Source organism: Dendrobium catenatum, unplaced genomic scaffold (assembly GCF_001605985.2).
Source record: "Dendrobium catenatum unplaced genomic scaffold, ASM160598v2 fragScaff_scaffold_847, whole genome shotgun sequence".
Lineage (NCBI taxonomy): Eukaryota > Viridiplantae > Streptophyta > Magnoliopsida > Asparagales > Orchidaceae > Dendrobium > Dendrobium catenatum.
The window spans coordinates 5,819,811-5,838,729 of record NW_021319309.1 but is presented as its reverse complement, the minus strand read 5'-3'; the positions used below and the strand labels follow the sequence as shown (position 1 = coordinate 5,838,729).

Genomic DNA, 18,919 nt, shown 5'->3' with positions numbered 1-18,919 from the left:
AAATTGATAGCTTTATTTCTTATGTTGGTTGTGGTTGTGGTGATCTCATATGTGATCAAGATAGTGCTTTTATGGTTGGTTTTACTTCAAACATTCCTAAACACAATGTTATTTTCACTGAATTGTCTATTCTTTACGTGAGTCTTTTATTATATATTGATAACAATTTCTAGAATATTTGGATATGAAATGATTCTAAAGTACTTATTACTTTAGTTAATTATAAAAAATGTAATAATGCTGACTCTTCTACTTGTTTAAAAAAATAATGAACTTGCTTTGTAGATTAAACTATAGAATTTCTCATATCTTTATGGAAGGAAAAGCTTATGTAGATTGGTTGGCAAAGGAATGCATTGTAAAAACCCTTATGTAAAAGAAACTAAACTCTTAAACATCAATATATTTTTTTGTGTAATGGTTGGAATTTCATTAAGAAATGCTGCGGTTAAGCTTACTCATCCCGGAGAAATTCTGGGATGGGTGACCTCCTGGGAAGTTACACCAGCAGGATAAATTAATGAGGCTCTTAGGCCAAAGTGGATAACATATTGATATTTAAAAATTTGGGCTGTCACAAATAATATCAGATAAATACACTAGTCATAATATGAGAACTAGGTTCCATACAAGATAAAGTGCTACACTATGGGAGCAACCTCTTAAACTCTATATAGGACAAATTGTTATATGGTGTGAGTCATCACTAGAACTTATAGGGGTTATCTCTAGAATCTTATCTCTTAGTGGATGATTCTGATATAACGATACTGATGAGGGAGCCAGTTACTTAAGTGGGGGAGATTGTGAAACCTTTTAAGTAAAATAAACTAAACTCTTAAATATTGAGGCGCCTTTTAGTATAATTGTTAGAATTTCATTAAAAAACTTTGCAGTTAAGCATGCTCATCCCAGAGAAATCTTGTGACCTCCTAGGAAGTTATACTAATAAGACAAAACTGTGATGAGGCCCATAGATCAAAGCAGATAATATCTCAATAGTTAAGAGTTTGGGCTATTACTAGTACCAAGACGTACTAATGACATTTTTTTTAATAAGAATTCTTTACTCATGGTTCTCAATGGTAGGATCAACCTTGATGCTTTGGGTGTGCCACATATTAGAGCATAGCTCTAAGTAGCTAGTTTTTCTTGCCTTCAAGTTCTATCTTTAGCAGTTTATCATGCATCTTTGTTCTAATTTTCCTATTTTGTTATTATTGTTTGTTCTTCTTAAACCCAGATATAAAATTTCAGTTAGTGATTTCCACTACAGTTGTTGTGATATTGGTTTATTATTTTGTAGCTGCAATAATTTTGTGTATTGATCATTTCAAGGATATTATTATTAGTTGCATATTAATAAGATATGTCATTCCTCTTTATCTTGCTACCCTTTCTTCTATTGATTATATTAATAGTGGGAGCTAGGTTTTCCTGCAATGGATTTCTGGTCATGGTTTGATGCCTTATTTTCTATTTGATTGATTGATTCTATTTTATTATGTGATTTAGGAAGGATTATGTGGGCTATGATTTCAATTTATTTCCTAATGTTTGGGAAATTTACCCTATTGCTTCCAGCTATGTTCTCACCTTGCTATTTAGAGGTTCTGTTGGTGGTGGATTAATGGTTTGTTTGGTGGAAGTAGATGGTTTTGTACTTCCTGAGGGCTTATAATATCATACATTTTCTCAATATATTGGATATACCATCTGTTGCAATGTCGAGCTTAAATTTTTATTAGAAATAATGGTTGTGTTATTGCTCTTATTTTGGCTCAGGTTTCTTTTATGATTCCTATTTGTTCGTGTGGAGCTAACTTCGAAAATTTCTCAAAGATTAGTTTATTTTGATACTACACTTTTATGTGTCCTTACATGTCCTCCTTTTTTTCATTTTATTTTGTTTATAGGATTATTGTCATTTTGTCATTATTCTCTATAATCTGTTGCTTTCAAAGTGTATATTTTGGCTGATTTGGATTTGTGTTGTTGATTTGGAGTGCTTTGTGCCTTTGTCTTTATAACTTTGAGCTAGCTCTCTCTTTATTACTTTGGTTAATTTGGAATTGTGTTGCTAATTTGGTATGCTTTATGTCTTTGTCATTATTTATTTGGGCTTACTCTCTCACAGCACTATGTTTTGCTTTGTACTTATCATTGTTTGGTAGCTAGAGTTGTTTGTAGTGGATGGTCATTGGTTTTTTTACAATTTTTTGCTCTTCTGGCCTTCTTGCTCTTGACTCCTCTCTTTAGTTGTTCTCTGATGTGCCCTTTTCCTTTTGTCGGATGAGAATTTTTAAGTGCCTTTTATAGAACTTTAGTTCATCTATACATTGTATGGTGGCATGTTGCTTTGGTTTTTTGGTGGCCTTTATTATTTCTTGTATGACAAATTTGTGAGTCCCCTGTGTTATACTCTAGTCAATGTGTTTCGTCTATCCTAAATTTTTGGTCATTCTTTGAAGGTATGCATCTAATCTTGTTGAATGATCTTGATTGTCATTTTTCGTCTTGAATTTTGCATGAGATAGGCTTTTATGATGGTTCATGAGATGGATTTTTTGTTGCTCCCAATGGAGTTTTTGGGCACTATATTAGCTCCTTGCTTGCCTTTATTTTATTTTGTGTGTCAATCTTTTTTAACTCAATAGGTTTTTATTTCATTTTTTATTGATCCATTTAAGGACCATGTAACTCTTTTTTTGGATGAAATAAAATTAATATTTCCTTTAATTAAAAAAAAAAACTACATGCGTTTAGCAATCTTTACTACTCTATGTCGTTAATAAGTGACCTCAAATCAAGCTTGGGGAACCATTTATAAATTGTGGGATCCTTGGGCTTACTAGGCTTCTCAATATATTACTTCATTTCCATGCACTTCTCTGTCTCAAAAATCTGAGCCCACGTCCTTAGTTCCCATCAATAGCATATTGTCCATCTCTTCCTGCATGATTTCATTCTTAGGGATTATTTCAGGTTTTTTTTTTTAAATTAAAACCCACAAAAGAGCCTAAGCGATGAAATAAAAAGCAGGTTACAATTTCAGTGTTACTTCAGCGGCATAACATTTTTTTTCTTCCTGCATGGTTTCATTCTTATTGTCTTACATAGTTCTTCGGCATGACCAAGTTTCAATTGGCAACATTAGAGTTAAACATATTAACCCCATCGGGCTAAGATGGGTTAGTGGGCGAGCATGATTGAGAACCACCCAACCCATCTTTGAATCCCCTCTCATGCGGCACGATCATGGAGAAAATAACTGTGGGTTCCACACCTGAGGGGCTAGTTGATGGTAGGCTAGTCGAAGGATTAGTTATGTCGTTAAACGCCCCCTAAAGAGATGACAGCGGATAGATACCATTCTTCCCAAACAAAAAAATATTTTATGATACAAATGACAATGACTGTCATAATCTTTTAACTTAACAAACATTCATTTGTTCATTAAAGCATGTCTTCAAATTAATACTTAATTATATTATTAATGGTTTAACTAAACTTTCATATGATCTACAAATAATTATTAATTAATTTAAAATATTATATTAGTAATTTGTGATTGGCTTTATCGAAATATATAAAATGGTTTCCAAGTATTTGGTTGCTCAAACATCTCTTTATTTTACGCTAAAATGTTTCTTTTTTAAAAATTATATACTTTTGCATCTCATTGTAATATATTTATTTTATCTCCCTACTAATTATAATATAACTATTTTAATTGAAATATTTTTTTAAATGCAAACTAATTACTGAAATATGAAATTCATAATAAATGAATAAATATTTTATTATATTTTTATTCACATATATTTTTATGCATATATTTGTTTATTTTTAGAGAATCATAATAAGATCTTACATATAGGTTGAGGTCATGCATTAGGAGGTTTGAAAGAGAAGAAAAGAGAAATTGTAGATTTTATTGAGAAATATAAGAGGATTTTATTAGCACCTTAAAAAGATAAAGGATTCTTCAAATTAAGACTAAAATGGTAGAAAAAAGCAGCCCAATTTGTGAGCCCCTATTTATTTATATGCAAAGGTCAATGCCAATGGCATAAGATGGGCTACAGAAAATAATAAGTCTTTGAAACAATTTGGCCAAGTTTTCTGATATCCAACAGACAGAATCGTAAATGAGCTTCAAGGAAAAGATGAGCACATCAGATGAGTTACCAGGTAGAGAACCAGCTCAAGGTTCTCTCCCATGTGTAGGCTGCCAATTTCCCTACCCGTGTTAAGGTTCATAGTAAGGAAAGAATAAATGAAAGATAATTCTGTGCGACCACTAGACGGTGAGAACCGTTCGGCTGTCTCTATGAACAATCAAAGCTCAGCATGAATAGTAAATGCACTTTTACTGTACTGTTCGCAAAGATAAATCGGACAATCCTCCCCGTCCAATATCCGCACAAAATAATTTCTCCAAATAATACTATCAATCTAAGAGAATTTATGATGTATTCCAAAGCCAATCCAGTAAAGGCAATTGACAACTTGAGAGGCTTCAGAACTTGAGCTATGAGTGAATCAACTCAGTTAAAAAAAAAAAATTAAGAAAATGTGCTAACCCAACATAAACTAATAGATTTACTTCATGAATTAGATCCAAATGAACATGAAAGTATATATATATATATTAGTGCAGAACTCCTAAATTATTAATGTTTCAACTATTTTAAAATATTAATATTTATCACGTTGTTCAAAATTTTAGTAATTAACAAAGAATTATGAGTTAAAATTTCAATTAAATAACAATAATAATTCATAAAAACTCTGCATGATTGAAAATCGCCTTTTTTTTCACCGATTTTTCAAAACTGAGACGTTTGGAGTTCAATTATTTATTGAAGGAAGTAATAATTGGAATGGCTGAAAAAGGCTCTGTAGATATATCAACTCCAAGTCCCAATCTCAATTATTCCAAATAAAAAAGCTGAACACATTGCCCAGAATCAACCAGCCTGTACCTGAACTAGAAGAATGTCTGCTACCCAACCAACAAATTCAACATTCCTGTGTGCCTCCTTCCTCATAACCCTACCTTCCCCACCACCTTCACAACATTCCACACATACTTTGGCTGCTAATAATCATTGAAAAACCTTACACAACCTTACAAATGTGAAAGATTATAATAATGGACGAAAATGATAGAATTTCTACTGTAAATGACTTTTTCCCAGCATATTTCGAAGATAGAAGTATAAAATAATATTACATTAAGAAAATACGAGCACTGAAAGCAACCTGAGAAAGCTTCTCCCATGAAGAGTGAGATTTTTTTAAGAGTTAGAATATTTCTGTTCATATGAAAATAAATTATTAAAAGAGTACCAACACGTTTCTCCAGCAAATAAACTAAGAAAAATAATTATAGTCAAATTCCTAAATGAACTCAGATGAAATGAAAATTTCTCTTTCATAAAATAATATACGAATTCCAAGTGGACATCTTCGTTGGAATGAAAAAGGGCTTTTGGAATAAGAGAAAGCTAAAGAGAAAAGAGAAAGAAACTAGAAATTTTATTTCTCACTTTTGACTTGATACAAACTCAAAGACACCACCACTATTTATACTAGTAGTACACTATTAGGATTTATACCAACACATTTATATGTAATGGTTATAAATCTCTCGAGAGAGTATTCTCATATCTTCTATCATAAATGACATTAAATGCTTATTCTAGACTTCTCTAACAATTTAGAATCTTCTTCAATAAATTTCTCTATATTTTAATCTTGTGCGTCGATATAATGCTAGAAATTGAAATCTACAATTTTTTTTTCTGACACTAGAAGAAGTGCAGAGAACACCTGGTCTTAATGAGCTCTAGCGTCACCAAATGTTCGGAAGACATACAAAAGCAATTAGAGATAGACAGATGGAGGTGATGAAGAGGGAAAAATTTAGCCAAGCGAGGTGGTGTAGAGCTGAAAAAGATGGATGTAATATGAAGAACAAGTCTGTTTAACAAACGCAATTTGCACTAGAAAACCTAATATTACACACTATCATTATGCAACACGTAGAGAGCGTTTATTTACCATTATCAATAAGTAGCAACACAAACCGCCATGAAAAAATATTTAAGCAAAACTACCAAACTAAAACCATCACCATCTCATTACTAAGCATTCAAGATACTGAAGTTCTACTTAGTACACACATTGCTGAGAAGCACCTTCAAGCTAATAAAGCAGGCTAAAGGAGTTCGAATTCTACAATATATATAAATGCATTTCAAAGTAGAGGCGTGCAGTCTATGGCGAATGGATTACCGGCGAGGCCGCCATCCATGAAATAATGTGGATGAGCTGCATCCATTACAACAAACTGCATCTCCTCCGATGGCTTCCAGTGACGCTTTCGCTGGTTGATGAACCAGTTGTTTATCTGTTTTTGATCAAGGCCTGTGGACTCAGCAAGTGCTAGCTTCTGAGATTCCTGCAGTGGTCACAGCTCATTGTAAAAGAGATCTTGGAGTGGAGAGTTAACTGACTACAATAAATTTGATCTATAATCTAAAACAAAACGTGATTAAACAATAATTTTTAGTTATATAATCATGTTTTTTTAAAACAGAAATAAAAATAATATCTTTAACCACACTTAATAAATTTATAAATGTGATGATTAATGGTATGCCTGACAATTTGAATAATAATTTAAAAAATGAGTAAATTATCATCTTCAATTGCAAATACTTCTAAATCCACCATCAATATTCATTCTTTAAAAAATATAACTTAAAATAAAAGAAGTTTATAGCTTAAAAGACATTTTTTACCCACTCTTTAAACAAATGTAACTAATAATGTAATCGTTATTACTACAAATTATTGCAGTGTCATTACGTTGTGAATTCACTTATTTGTAGACAATATTTTGAATAAAAATACCATATTTCTTTCCAAAAATTAAAAAAAAAACTTTAACAAGATTACGTTGAATATAATAAAAAGGAAATATCCAACAAGGAAAACCCTTAAGAGAGATTCAAATGATGAATGCATACTGAAGGATATGGCCATTTGTAGTGGCGAGTCCACCAGTCAAGCAGTTGTTGCCTGGCTTCCTTGGGGAGCTTTCCTTTCTTCCTCTTTTTGAGGAACTCCTGCTTCAGACTTCCCAAGTAACCACTGTATTTGCGAAGGAGCTGGCCTTTGAGTTCACGGTCGCCGGCTTCAGGGTCGACATAGTTATCACACAAGTCGATATCATCCTCAGACGAACCGTTTTTCTCTAGGTCAGCACACACTGGGGTTGGGAATGCATTATGCAGTCATAAGAGTAATAAACTTGGCAAACAGAAACTCATTGAAGAGAAAATAAGAACATTTATATGCATATTTCCGTAGAAGTATAGAGCTGGAGATTGTTATAACTTGGTGGCTGAACCAATGAGTGTAATTTAGTATAACATAGTTGATGAGTTGTTATCACCAACGCTAAATATTAAGATTAAGAACATATTATCTGATAATTGTTTCCACAAGCAACAGGCACACATGTTGCACCTTCCTGCATTATCCGCTAAAATTTTTGTAACGAAGAAACTAAGGCTTCGTTTAGACGGCTTTTTATTCCTTCTTAAAACAGCTTTTTAGTACAAATATTTTAATTTTTGTACTAGAAAGCTGCTTTAAGAAACAGTAAAAAAAGCTATTTCAAACGAAGTCTAAGTCATCCAGAAAGTTGATTTTTTTCCTTAGCTACACCTTCATATATGTTAGAAATGCATGACAAGGGGAAGAAAAATAACATAAAATGCCAAAATAGTCTCATAATAAACACGTTATATTTTAATATACTAATAGTATGAGTCGTCAGAAGTCAAAACAAACAGTAAGCAAACTAACTTTTAAAGAACTGTATGGCTGTTGGCAACCAAGAATTGCAGGTCAAACCAGAGTTCAATATATACGGCTATCTAATTTTCAAAGGATAGAACAAGCTTTATACAATGAAGATCACCTACTCATGATATTTATCCTATATCATCTGCAAATATGAGATTTAGTGCCTGTAATATGTATCTGGTTTTAATAAGCAAAGGAAGCTGCAATGAGAAATAACATCCAACTTACATAGACTCATTTTTTACTCTCCTTTTATATTGGTTCTTGCACATACAATTAATCAACTTGTTTCCAAGGTTGCATATTTATGTCTCCAACTAATGCAATTTTTTAACAAAATCCCATATCAAAGTAATATCATAAAACTTTAGATCATCGCATCATCTTCAACATTTTAACATTGAAACCCATCAAAGTAATAACAAAACATGGTTGCAAACTTGCTTCGTGCCATCAAAAAGAGCACTCACCTAAGAACTTTCGAGTCATGAGGTCACTAAATGATGTTGTGATCATCAGAAGAATCGGATTAGCAAGAAGGCAATCTCAATCCAAGGAACAAAGATAAAAAAATGTTTCAAAAAAGGATAATATTCATCATATGATCATTCTTTCTACAATACTTACCTATTTATAGGCGAATAAGAATATTCTAGAAACTTGTAATAAGTTAATCCTAAGGAGCATTTTTAAGAACATTCTAGAAACTAATAGTAAACTTGTAACAAACTTAAATAAACTACCCCTAAGGAATACTATGACTAAAATGCTCGGCATCACTAAAGAAGAATGCTAGATCTTATGACTTAGCCTCACACACACACACACTGAGCTCAGCTCTAACATTAATTCAAATATCCCCACTATAATGTAGAACTTATCATCGCTATAAACCATCATGAAGGAGAAGCATTATCATAACTTTGCTTAACTTTGTCTCAACAAAATAATTGGTATCATATTGTTTCATCATCACTAGAATGAAGAACAATCACCAACAATTATTATCATGCCAATAAAGTTTTCAATATAAGAGGTTGTTTAATCATGTCATCACATATGATATCCCAATTGTAAGGCACTACAATGAAAATTAAATTCATCTACAATACAAAATTTAGTTGGATTTCAAGCAGAATAAAACAACAAGATTCATGAGTGAAATAATTGATTACATTGTCCATTCTTGATAGCAAAACTAGAAACAACCCACATGCAAGGCAATTGAGCAAGGAAAACCAAGCTCTCAGTTTTCAAAGATCAGGAGCTGATAGATTAAAACAAAAGGATATTTTAAAAGAAATTTTCATTAACAAAATACAAGGAACAATTAGTCATTTTAATCAATCATGTCTTTGGTCAATTACACAAAGTTGCTATGCAATAAAAGAATTCACATACATTCCTTGGGATGTATATGCAAGGGCAAAACTTATTTAAACCTTAACCAAACATACAACTACTGTATTGCCTAAAATAGGAAGTCATGCATTAAATGTTATGTGCGAGAAGAAAATTTGGTGGATTCATAGACAGCATTTATCGCAGTAGATATTTGTAATAGAATACACGCAATCAATTATATATAACAGAAAGCAAGAGACAAGACTTATTGTGGTGAAAGCCCTTGAAAGGAAAAAAAAAAAAACATAACTAATGAAGTAAGCAACAACCTCTATTTAATAAAAAAGGGTACAAGAGTTGTCAACCTCTAGTGAAAGATGCACCATGAGAAATTAAAGAATATAAAGCTAGGGGTGATCAAGATTCAAGAACATTATTCATGTTTGCAATGGAAAGGGCTAATGCATGCTCAAAGGTCAATCATGCCTCTTGAAAGAGATGGTCACGATGCAAGAAAGATTCCAATACAAGCAAGTCTATAGTTTATGACTAAAAGAAGAAGGGTCAATTGTTGCTTTTTATGTCTATAGTTTGACCAAGTATTTTCTTATTTTGGTTGGATTACATCAAGGATCAGCCTTAAGCCCATATCTTTTTGCTTTAGTTATGGATGTTCTCACTTGGTGTATGCTTTTTGCTTATGATATTCTTCTCGTTGATAAGACTATAGAGGGAGTTGATGGTAAACTTGAATTATGGAGGTCAACCCTAGAGTCTAAATGTTTTCGCTTGAGAATATTTAAACCAGAACACGGAGTGTAATTTCAATAGTAATAGACCTAGTGAAGGGATTGTGACTTTGGGCGATCAAAACATTAATAAGATGGTGGTGAGACCTGCAGTGCTTTATGGTGCAGAATGTTGGCCATTAAAAGAGAAGCATAATACTATATTAAGTGTTACAGAGATGAGGATGCTCACCTTCCGATGACCTGGTTATGAAAGTAGAGGTATTAGACTCGACTTATATTAAGAAAGGTAGAGGTAGACCAAAAAAGACTTGGTTAGAAAATATTAAAAATGATCTTTCTTTATTAGAATTAAATGAGATTTTGACTTTTAATAAGACACAATAGGGAAAAAAGATTCATACAGCCGACCCCACGTAGTGGGACAAAGGCTTGATGATGATGTTGTTGTTGTTGTTGTTGTTGTTGTTGTTGTTGTAGCTTTTTATAAAGATGATTGTGAAACTATTGGAAAAAATACTATTTTAAAATTTTTTGTAGATATTATAAATATGATATTTTTTTTAAAGTTAGACAATATTTTTTTTGTATCTCTTACACATTAGTGATCAGATTGCAAAAAAGCAACTTCCCATAAAAAATCTTTTTGAAACGTAACAAGAAGAAAGAAGATAATAGCAAAATGGAATTGTGGAGGCGGTCTAAAAAGCAAAGCAATCATAAAGTCATCACAAACAGACCCTAAGACTTCAATGCATGTGCTTGATGTTGAAGGCCTCTTGCTTTCTTGTGTGGTAGAAATGTTCTAGTTTTATTAAGTTGTTGCCTTCAAGTGAACATAAATCTTCTTGCAATTTCACTTCATGGTTGAATGGAATCTTATAACCTTTAGATGGGGGGGGGGGGGGGGGGAACACTAGCATAAAATGAGATAAATGTGGTACTAGTAAGGTTGTAGCAAACATCTTACAAACATAAGTCAAGAGGAAACAAAAGCTAGTTCACTAGTGACAAAGGAGACAGAGGTTTAGAGCAAATCTTAAAAGAGTAGTTATATTACACGCAAGGTTGCAACACTTTACATGGAGTCGAGCATAACAAAAAATGATATTCCAATCTAGGAGTTGGATATAATGCAAGTGCAGTTGTAGCACATACAAGGACATAATGAAGTTAGAACATAGAACACAATCAAAGTTGCGCCTCAGTATTAAAAGAGATGACTATGGCACAAGCAAAGTTATAAACATGTCTAAAGGATATAATGGTTATTCGAAGGATTCTCAACGGATTGAGACCACTCAAGTAAAGTATCTTATAATTCTTAAGGATGATCACTCATTTTATTTTCAATAGCTATAAGCATGTCTATATGCAATGATGGTTATTCGAAGGATTCTCAACGGATTGAGATCCCTCATGCAAAGTATCTTATAATTTTTAAGGATGATCACTCATTTTAGTTGCAGTAGCCACAAGATCTCCCATGATAGAAAAAGCCTACGACTCTCATAGGAATTTTTCCAAGTTGCTAGCTCCTTGAGCCTAACAAGTTCCTAGAAACTCCTTTACCATGCTAGCTCACAAGTTATTACACCTAGCATGATTAAGTGAAATACAATATAGGGTGACCTCTACTTAATTCATTTTTAAGTAATGCTCAAACATCACATGGTTTAGCTTTTGATGGTGACTGATGATCAATGAAAAAATTACTTAGAAAATAAGTGATATTTAAGGCATATTTGCTTAATAAGTCTAGTCCCATCTCAAATAATATTAATGCATCTATATCAACAGTTTGGCCTTAACCCAAGGCCTCTACATTTAATTTTACATTAAAAAAACAATAAAAAATAATGTTTTAATTTTCTAAATTAGAGTTCAGATTAGCATTATCAAATTATAAAGCCATAGATAAAAATTAACATTGTGATTATATTCAAACTCCTCTTAATATAATTTGAATGATTTTTCTCGAGGATAATTTTTAAGAATACAATTCAAAATATTGATTTAAATAACTTCTTTAAATTAAAATTTTGCATAACATATAAATCAACATGTCAACATCTTCAATGCTTTCTAACATTATGTTAGAAAACGACAATGTTCAACGAACAATTTGGCAAATGTTGAACTTTTGGTCATTATATTCGCATAAAACTATAAAATTAATTTATAAATGCCTAGTACAGTAACATGAAATAATTGAACAGCAAGAACTCACTAGAATTTACATGTAATCAAGCTTTCCAATCTATATAGTAAATCATTCATTGTCTAATGCAAGTCCACCGATCTAGGAATAAGCATGATCGTCGTCTCAAAAGTTATTATAAGGAAATTCCAATTAACATAGCAAGAAATCAAATGAATAAAACCATATTGATTGTTTTAGCAAGTTTTGAATTATTATAATAAAAGTAGAACTAAAACACAAGAGCTTCAAGACTATCCATAATTAGAGGACTTATAATTATAGTTGTTTGAATGATTAAATGAATATCCATAGTTAGAGAACTTATATTCATGTTAGTTGTACGTGTGGCTTATAGGTGGCTTACAATCATTGTAGCATTTACTACAATGAAAACCATCTAAAAAGGGAGTAATAAACAAGTAATTGAATCAATTGAAGCATTTTCTTCCTAATAAAACTATGTCAAATAATACAATTGATCATCGAGAGGATTACATGAATCAAATGAATGATTAATTGTCACTATGTTAAGGTCGATGTATTGAAAGTAAAATAGATAGCTTGTGGAATAATTATATTAGAGATATGGTAGGCTATGTTGAAATTATTGAAGTTCATATAGTAAAAAAGCCTTAAAATGAATTAGGCAAGTACACATAAAGTAGAAGATGCAATGCTATGCCTAATTGTTTGAATTAACTTTAAATGGATTAAGTAGAAATTCATTTCTAGAAATTGTAAGAAAATATTTATTATAAAGTTGATGCCAAAAATCATAGACACTACCAAAAAGGCTTGATGATGGAGAAATAGAAAATATCATTTAGTGACTTCAATGATATGAGCTTTCTACCATTATGACAATATTAAAATTAAAAAAAAAAAAGCATAGACGAAATTATTTTAACCAAAATGAAATACTATTAAAAATGCTTGAAAAGAAACAAATAACAACTCAAACATTTTTTTTAAAGCCTTAATTTCATTTAAATTATAATTTTTTCATTTCTATTTTCCATTTAGAACTAAAATTTATCAATTTATTAAATGTAATGCATAATTTTGTAAAAAAAAAGGAAAAAAATGTATAAATACTTTAAAGCCATTTGATAAATTTACCAAATTGTTATATCTCTCATAAAATATAAAAATTGGGAATTTAAATAAAAGATAAGAATGATAGATTTCAAAAAATGAGCTAATGCAAATAGAAGTCATGGAGCCTAATTCTTTATTAAAGCAATCACTAATATCATCACAAATATCAGGCCCTCAAATATTGAAATAAAGATTGAAAACATACATGTGGTCTTTGCAATCTGTAATCCTATCATGATGCAAAAGCATTAAAGTTTTTGCCCATAGATCTTACTTTGTTTTCAATTGTTATATAAAGCTGACCAAATGATCTCTGTTTTTTGACACTCTAGTGGATTCCCCCATTATCCTCATTTTGATTTCTTTCCCTAACATTAGGCCCTATTTTTTATCTCCCCGTATATTACACGACTTGGGCTCCTTGTTTGGTTGCCCTCTTAAAACTGATAACGCTACTTCTATTGGGTCTCGTCCCTCGATCACTCGTGTGTTAGTCGAGTTAGTCAAAACTAAGAGATATACAGCTTCAATTAGGTTGAGGCCTAAAAAATTCAGTTATATTCAACATGTAGAGATGGAGGTATTTTCTCATTATTGTGATCACTAAAAGTCGTTGGGACACATAAACAATGAGTGTAACATCCTTAATCCTCATTTAAGTAGGGATTCACAGACTAATAAAAATAATTTTTCTACTATTATTACTATGGATGCTATGCCTATTGAGAAAAATAATAATGGTAACAATAATATTGACTCTCATGAAATTTTTCCATCTCCAAATAATACTAACGATTTTGTGGTTAGTGAGGGTGAGATTAATTTTATGGCAAACTTAGACCCTTCTTCTAGATGGTGTGAGAATCAAATAACTTTATCCCCTAATTAAAATTTAGAGAATGTGACCTCTGGTGACATTGGTGAGGGGTTTCTTGCCTCTGTGTATGTGATCATGCAATTTTCAATAATTATTTGGATGTCTCGAACAAGGTGCCTATAATTAACATACCGATTTCATCTAGATGGCGGGAAGCATTTGTTGAACTTGAATTATATAATCCTATTGTTTACTCGGATTGGATTTGCTCTCAATTAGGTGATCACTAGGGTGATGGGAGGAAAAATGATGGTATCTCTTATGTTTTGATGGAAGATAGTAATTTAAACGTTGTGCAAGTGATTATTGAGGGATTCACTACATTTTCTAACAAAAAAGGTAAGAAGATTAAAAACAAAAGGTTTCAAGGTTTCTGTTGGCAGTAGTCATTCTAATGGTCATTAGTATTCTTCTATTGGTTAGTCCCCTTTGTTTGGTTGGGGCTGTTCTGTTATTTTTTTGGCTTTCCCTGCTCTGTGTAAGATGGCTTTCATTGCTGGTGCCTTTTGCTCTTTCTTGTTATTTTCTTTTTATTCTTCATTGTAATTTAGTTGGGACCTGAAGTTATTAGGTTTCTTTTTTCGCTTTGATTATAGATCTTTGAATAGTAATGGCTCAAGGTCCCCACCTTATAACCTCTTTTTTTTAGGCATAAGCCCCTCAGTTGGTTTTATCAAAAAAAAACAAATATGCAGATAGCTCTAATATCCTGTTACATGTCATCTTTAAGTTCAATTAAAAAAAAACATGCATCTCTGATATATCAAATAAGCATGCCCTCAACCAACTAAATTTAAAGACTTAAATTCCTAATTGATCATGCCCCAATTCTATATTTTTCAATTGCTTCCATACAAGACTCACAAGCCCTTATAACTCACTTATCACCTTATTTTTATTAGGTCATTTATCATTTTTTTAATGTTAATAAAATGCACATGATTTTTTTTTTACTTATTTTAATTTTAAATTAATTATCTTGTTTTGTCATGTTATGATAATATTAAAATTTATTTCATTTAATGATTTACTTAAATTGTGCATGACCATACAATACTTTTTTATTTTTAATACTTTAAAATTATAATGTCCAATAAAAAATATGTCCATGTCCAATATTTTCAATAATAAGCATGTCTCATGTTCAAATGGATGCAACATCAATCTACTCTAACCCTAACGACATTACCCGATACTATTGTGCCTCAAATCAACTTATCAACTTATGATACACCTACATTTTTCAAAATTCATACTTCATTCAACCATCCCATAAAATGTCATGTCAAGAGGAAAAAGAAAGGAAAAGTATATGAATTGAATTTCTATAAATTATCCACAAACTAAATTCAATGATCCTTGTAATGCATCTGACAAGGAAATTGAATAAAAAAAAATTTAATTATTACTCTTTAGCTTCTTTCTCCTCATTTCAATTGGCGTGTTGCCTCCTTTTGTAATTACCATTTATTTAATGATAATCACCCTGCATTAAGAAAATTAGCATGGAAGGAATGAAAATATAAAGTGCTAGAAATTGAAATGAACTCTGTAAGATAATTTTCTGCAGCTGATAAACCCTAAAATGAACTCTTTAATATAAAATTAGCACAAGTAGAAAAACAAAAAGAGCAAAAAAAAAAATCCTTTTAGAGTTAGTGAAACCCTAAAAAGCCATTAAAACTAAACAAGCATTGTTAGAAGGTCTTATCAGCGATTAGAAGAAGAATCTGTTGAACATATAATAAGAGATCTAACCAGAAAATACAAATAAACTACGCTATGCAAATAATTATGAAAGGTAATTTTACAGATAAAATTAGTAATGCCAACAAAATATGTCAGTCATACAATTGATAGGATATCACAGAGAAAAAGAAAATCCTACAGATAAAGGTAGAATAAAACAAAATGCATATCTGTACCAAAGCTTTTTAAAAAAATTTACCAATAGCTTACTGAGATGATTAATTTTTCTAAATGACCAAAAAACCAAAACAAATGAGACTTAATCTCTACAACAACATTCACAAAACTTACTGAGATAATTAATCTTTCTTAAGAAGTCAGATTAGTGAAACTTAGGCTTCGTTTGAGACACTTAAAGCAGCATTTTAGTAAAATTTTTGAATTAAGAGAATGAGAAAGCCATGCCAAACAAAGCTTTAGTCAAACAAAATTCTTTTTAAATACCCAATAGGCTTGCAAATCGAAACTTCTTTATGAAATTTAGCTTTGCTTTGCTTAAAGATAATTCAGAGAGCAATCTACAAAGCTTCAATGAGATCCAAACCTAAGCAAACAAACAATTAATGGAGATAAATAACACCCAAATCCCATATAAAAACAACCAAAAATAAAAATAAAAATAAAAAATAACCAACATACAACTAAGATCTTCACTGCTACTATCGCTAGCAAGACATCCAAGAGAATAAAATTTAAAAAAAAAAAACACATTTTCCAACCAGCCAAAGAAAGAACATTAAGAAAAGATCCAAAAAAACCTTCAATACTTAACACTCTTTCCTCCTCATTTCTCACAACGAAATAGAACTATTAAAGTTTCGAGAAGACCACCAACTTCTAACGTTTCCATAACCAGAAAACGAAGAAAAATAAATAAAAACTGGCAACCATTTCGCTAAGTCATACGTCTTATCAAACCAAAACAAAACTATAAACCGCATAGATCGATCATCCAAAGCTGCTTAATTATATAATAATCACCAAACAAACCTTTTTTTAACTCCCACTAATAAACAATACAACGAACTCCAGAAAGCGAGCCTACTGCATGCACATGTACTTGAACTAATTACCAGACAAGATAAAATGCAAGAGAAAGAGAAAGAGAGAGAGAGAGAGAGAGAATGAGACCTTGAGAAGGAGCAGGAGGCAAAGAAAGCGAGAGCGACTTAAACTGCGAATCAATGCGAGATAAAAACAACATAGCTTCTTTAAAAGGCTTTGAAAGCTCTTGCTCATACTTAGTCAACATCTCACAATAAGCTTCCATGAACTGATCTAACGCTGGGTCTTCTCCTCCGCCGCCGCCCCCGCCGCCGCCGGATATTAAGGAAGAAGCGCAGGCTTCTTCAAGTCTGGCAACTACCTCCGGTGGAGCGCCCACCTGCAAAAGATTGGTTTTTTTTGTTCTTTTATTAGGGTTCGAGTAGTGAGGAATTAAGAATTGAAGAGTTTGTTTACTTTGTGTAAGTTAACGTAGGCGGAGAGGAGACGGGGGTATTGAGGGTGAGAAATGATTTTGGCTTTGATGAGGGTGGTGTCGTAGGCGTCGGCCGGCGGCGGAGGTGGTGGTTGCGGGTGGAGCAGGAGAGGGTTGTTGGCCCCAGCGGCGGTGGAAGAGAGGAGAGGCATGATCATTAGAGGGTTATTTCCCCCGCTCCAGTTTTCCATTGCTTACGGATGGAAGCGCAGAGGTAGAGGAAGAATAATAGAGTGCGTGAGAGAGAGAGAGAGAGAGAGACAGAGAGAGAGGATGGAGTAGGAGAACAGAGCGATTGCTTTTTAGGTTAATAGCTTTATATCATCATCATCCCTGTGATTTCTGTCGGTCTGCTTGATGTCTTTCTCCGGAGGTATGTGTATATGTACAAATTTTATGTATTCTTTAGAGAAAAAAATTTACATTTAGAGCTTTTCAATAATTAAAAAAAGTAAATTTAATATAAATATTTAAAATTAAGTTCTTCGAACTCATACTTTTACGGTAGGAGCTAAGGTTACCAATCATAAAGCTACAATCCCTTACACTATTTCAAGTTTTTTAGATTAAAATTAATGTGATGGGACATTAAACAATTTTTTTAAAATTAATGTAATAAATTCTTTAATAATAGCCCAAAGATCTTTGCACTTAAATATAGTGAGAGATGCGTTTAAATATAACATATTTTTTATATTTAAATCATCAAGAATTTACAAAAAATCCGAATCATATATTAAGCAAATTTATATATTTTAATTGCAAAAAAGAAAATTTGATGTTAGAAAACTTTTTAGAACTATAGAACGGACCAAAAGGCATTATTGATGATAAATCGTAAATCTATTACACGTTTAAATGATTTTTATTGATCAAGTAAGAGAGAGAAAGGCTTTGCCTTTTTGGCTATCACCCGGGTTTTAAGCTGGTTGAAGTAGCAGAGAGGGAGCTACTGTTTCAGCTGTTTACAGGAAATCCCAAGTTGCAGTTCCCTCCATTCCATTATTAACCCACACTTCACGTGCTGTGTTACTCTCTCTTTCTCTGTCTTCCTCGTGGATGTTCTCTCTCTATCTCCTCTCTCTTTCTATCTCCTCGCTTTTCTCCGGGAGTTAAAGGAGTGTTAATATTAATAATAGGGAGATAGAGAGAGAAAGGGTGGAAGAGAGAGAAGAGCACGCGGGGAGAAGGGGGAACTGACTGGAGCAGGGGAGATCTTTCCTTCCCGATGTAACCAAAACCAAAGGGAAGTAATGAAATTGAATAATTAATGCACCATATCCAGCCTCCTCGTTTATTGCACTGCCACTGCACAAAAAGTAATTAGCGGGGTAAAAAAAGGAAGAAGGATGAGGAGAGGAAGAGAGAGAGAGAGAAGCAAAGGAGTGGACTACAGAGATTGCAATCTGAGGTGAGAGAAAGGGAGGAAGATTCATGCTGTCATTATTATGCCTTTATTTCATTTATTTGGGAATGGCCTTAATTTAGTGTTAAATAATAAAATATTATATTTTATTAAATATATGAGTTATTTT

The 18,919-nt window shown here is 32.2% G+C and overlaps 1 protein-coding gene across 1 annotated transcript; it reads right to left on the bottom strand.

Moving 5' to 3' along the window:
- Window positions 1-6,265: 6,265 nt before the first annotated feature.
- Window positions 6,266-17,575, bottom strand: LOC110097810 (homeobox protein knotted-1-like LET6). The gene is made up of 4 exons (XM_020824384.2): window positions 17,366-17,575; window positions 17,036-17,288; window positions 7,041-7,282; window positions 6,266-6,469 (listed from the first exon to the last, which is right to left on the bottom strand). Exons 1-4 carry the CDS (start codon window positions 17,573-17,575, stop codon window positions 6,266-6,268), a joined length of 909 nt encoding a protein of 302 aa, XP_020680043.1.
- Window positions 17,576-18,919: the final 1,344 nt, after the last annotated feature.

Excerpts from the sequence above, each read along its gene's own strand:
- LOC110097810 (XM_020824384.2), bottom strand. The coding sequence starts at position 17,575 with ATGGAAAACTGGAGCGGGGGAAATAACCCTCTAATGATCATGCCTCTC. Across the intron at positions 17,289-17,365 it reads CCTACGTTAACTTACACAAA|GTGGGCGCTCCACCGGAGGT; the intron begins GTAAACAAACTC and ends AATCTTTTGCAG. Across the intron at positions 7,283-17,035 it reads GCCTCCTGCTCCTTCTCAAG|TGTGTGCTGACCTAGAGAAA; the intron begins GTCTCATTCTCT and ends TCCCAACCCCAG.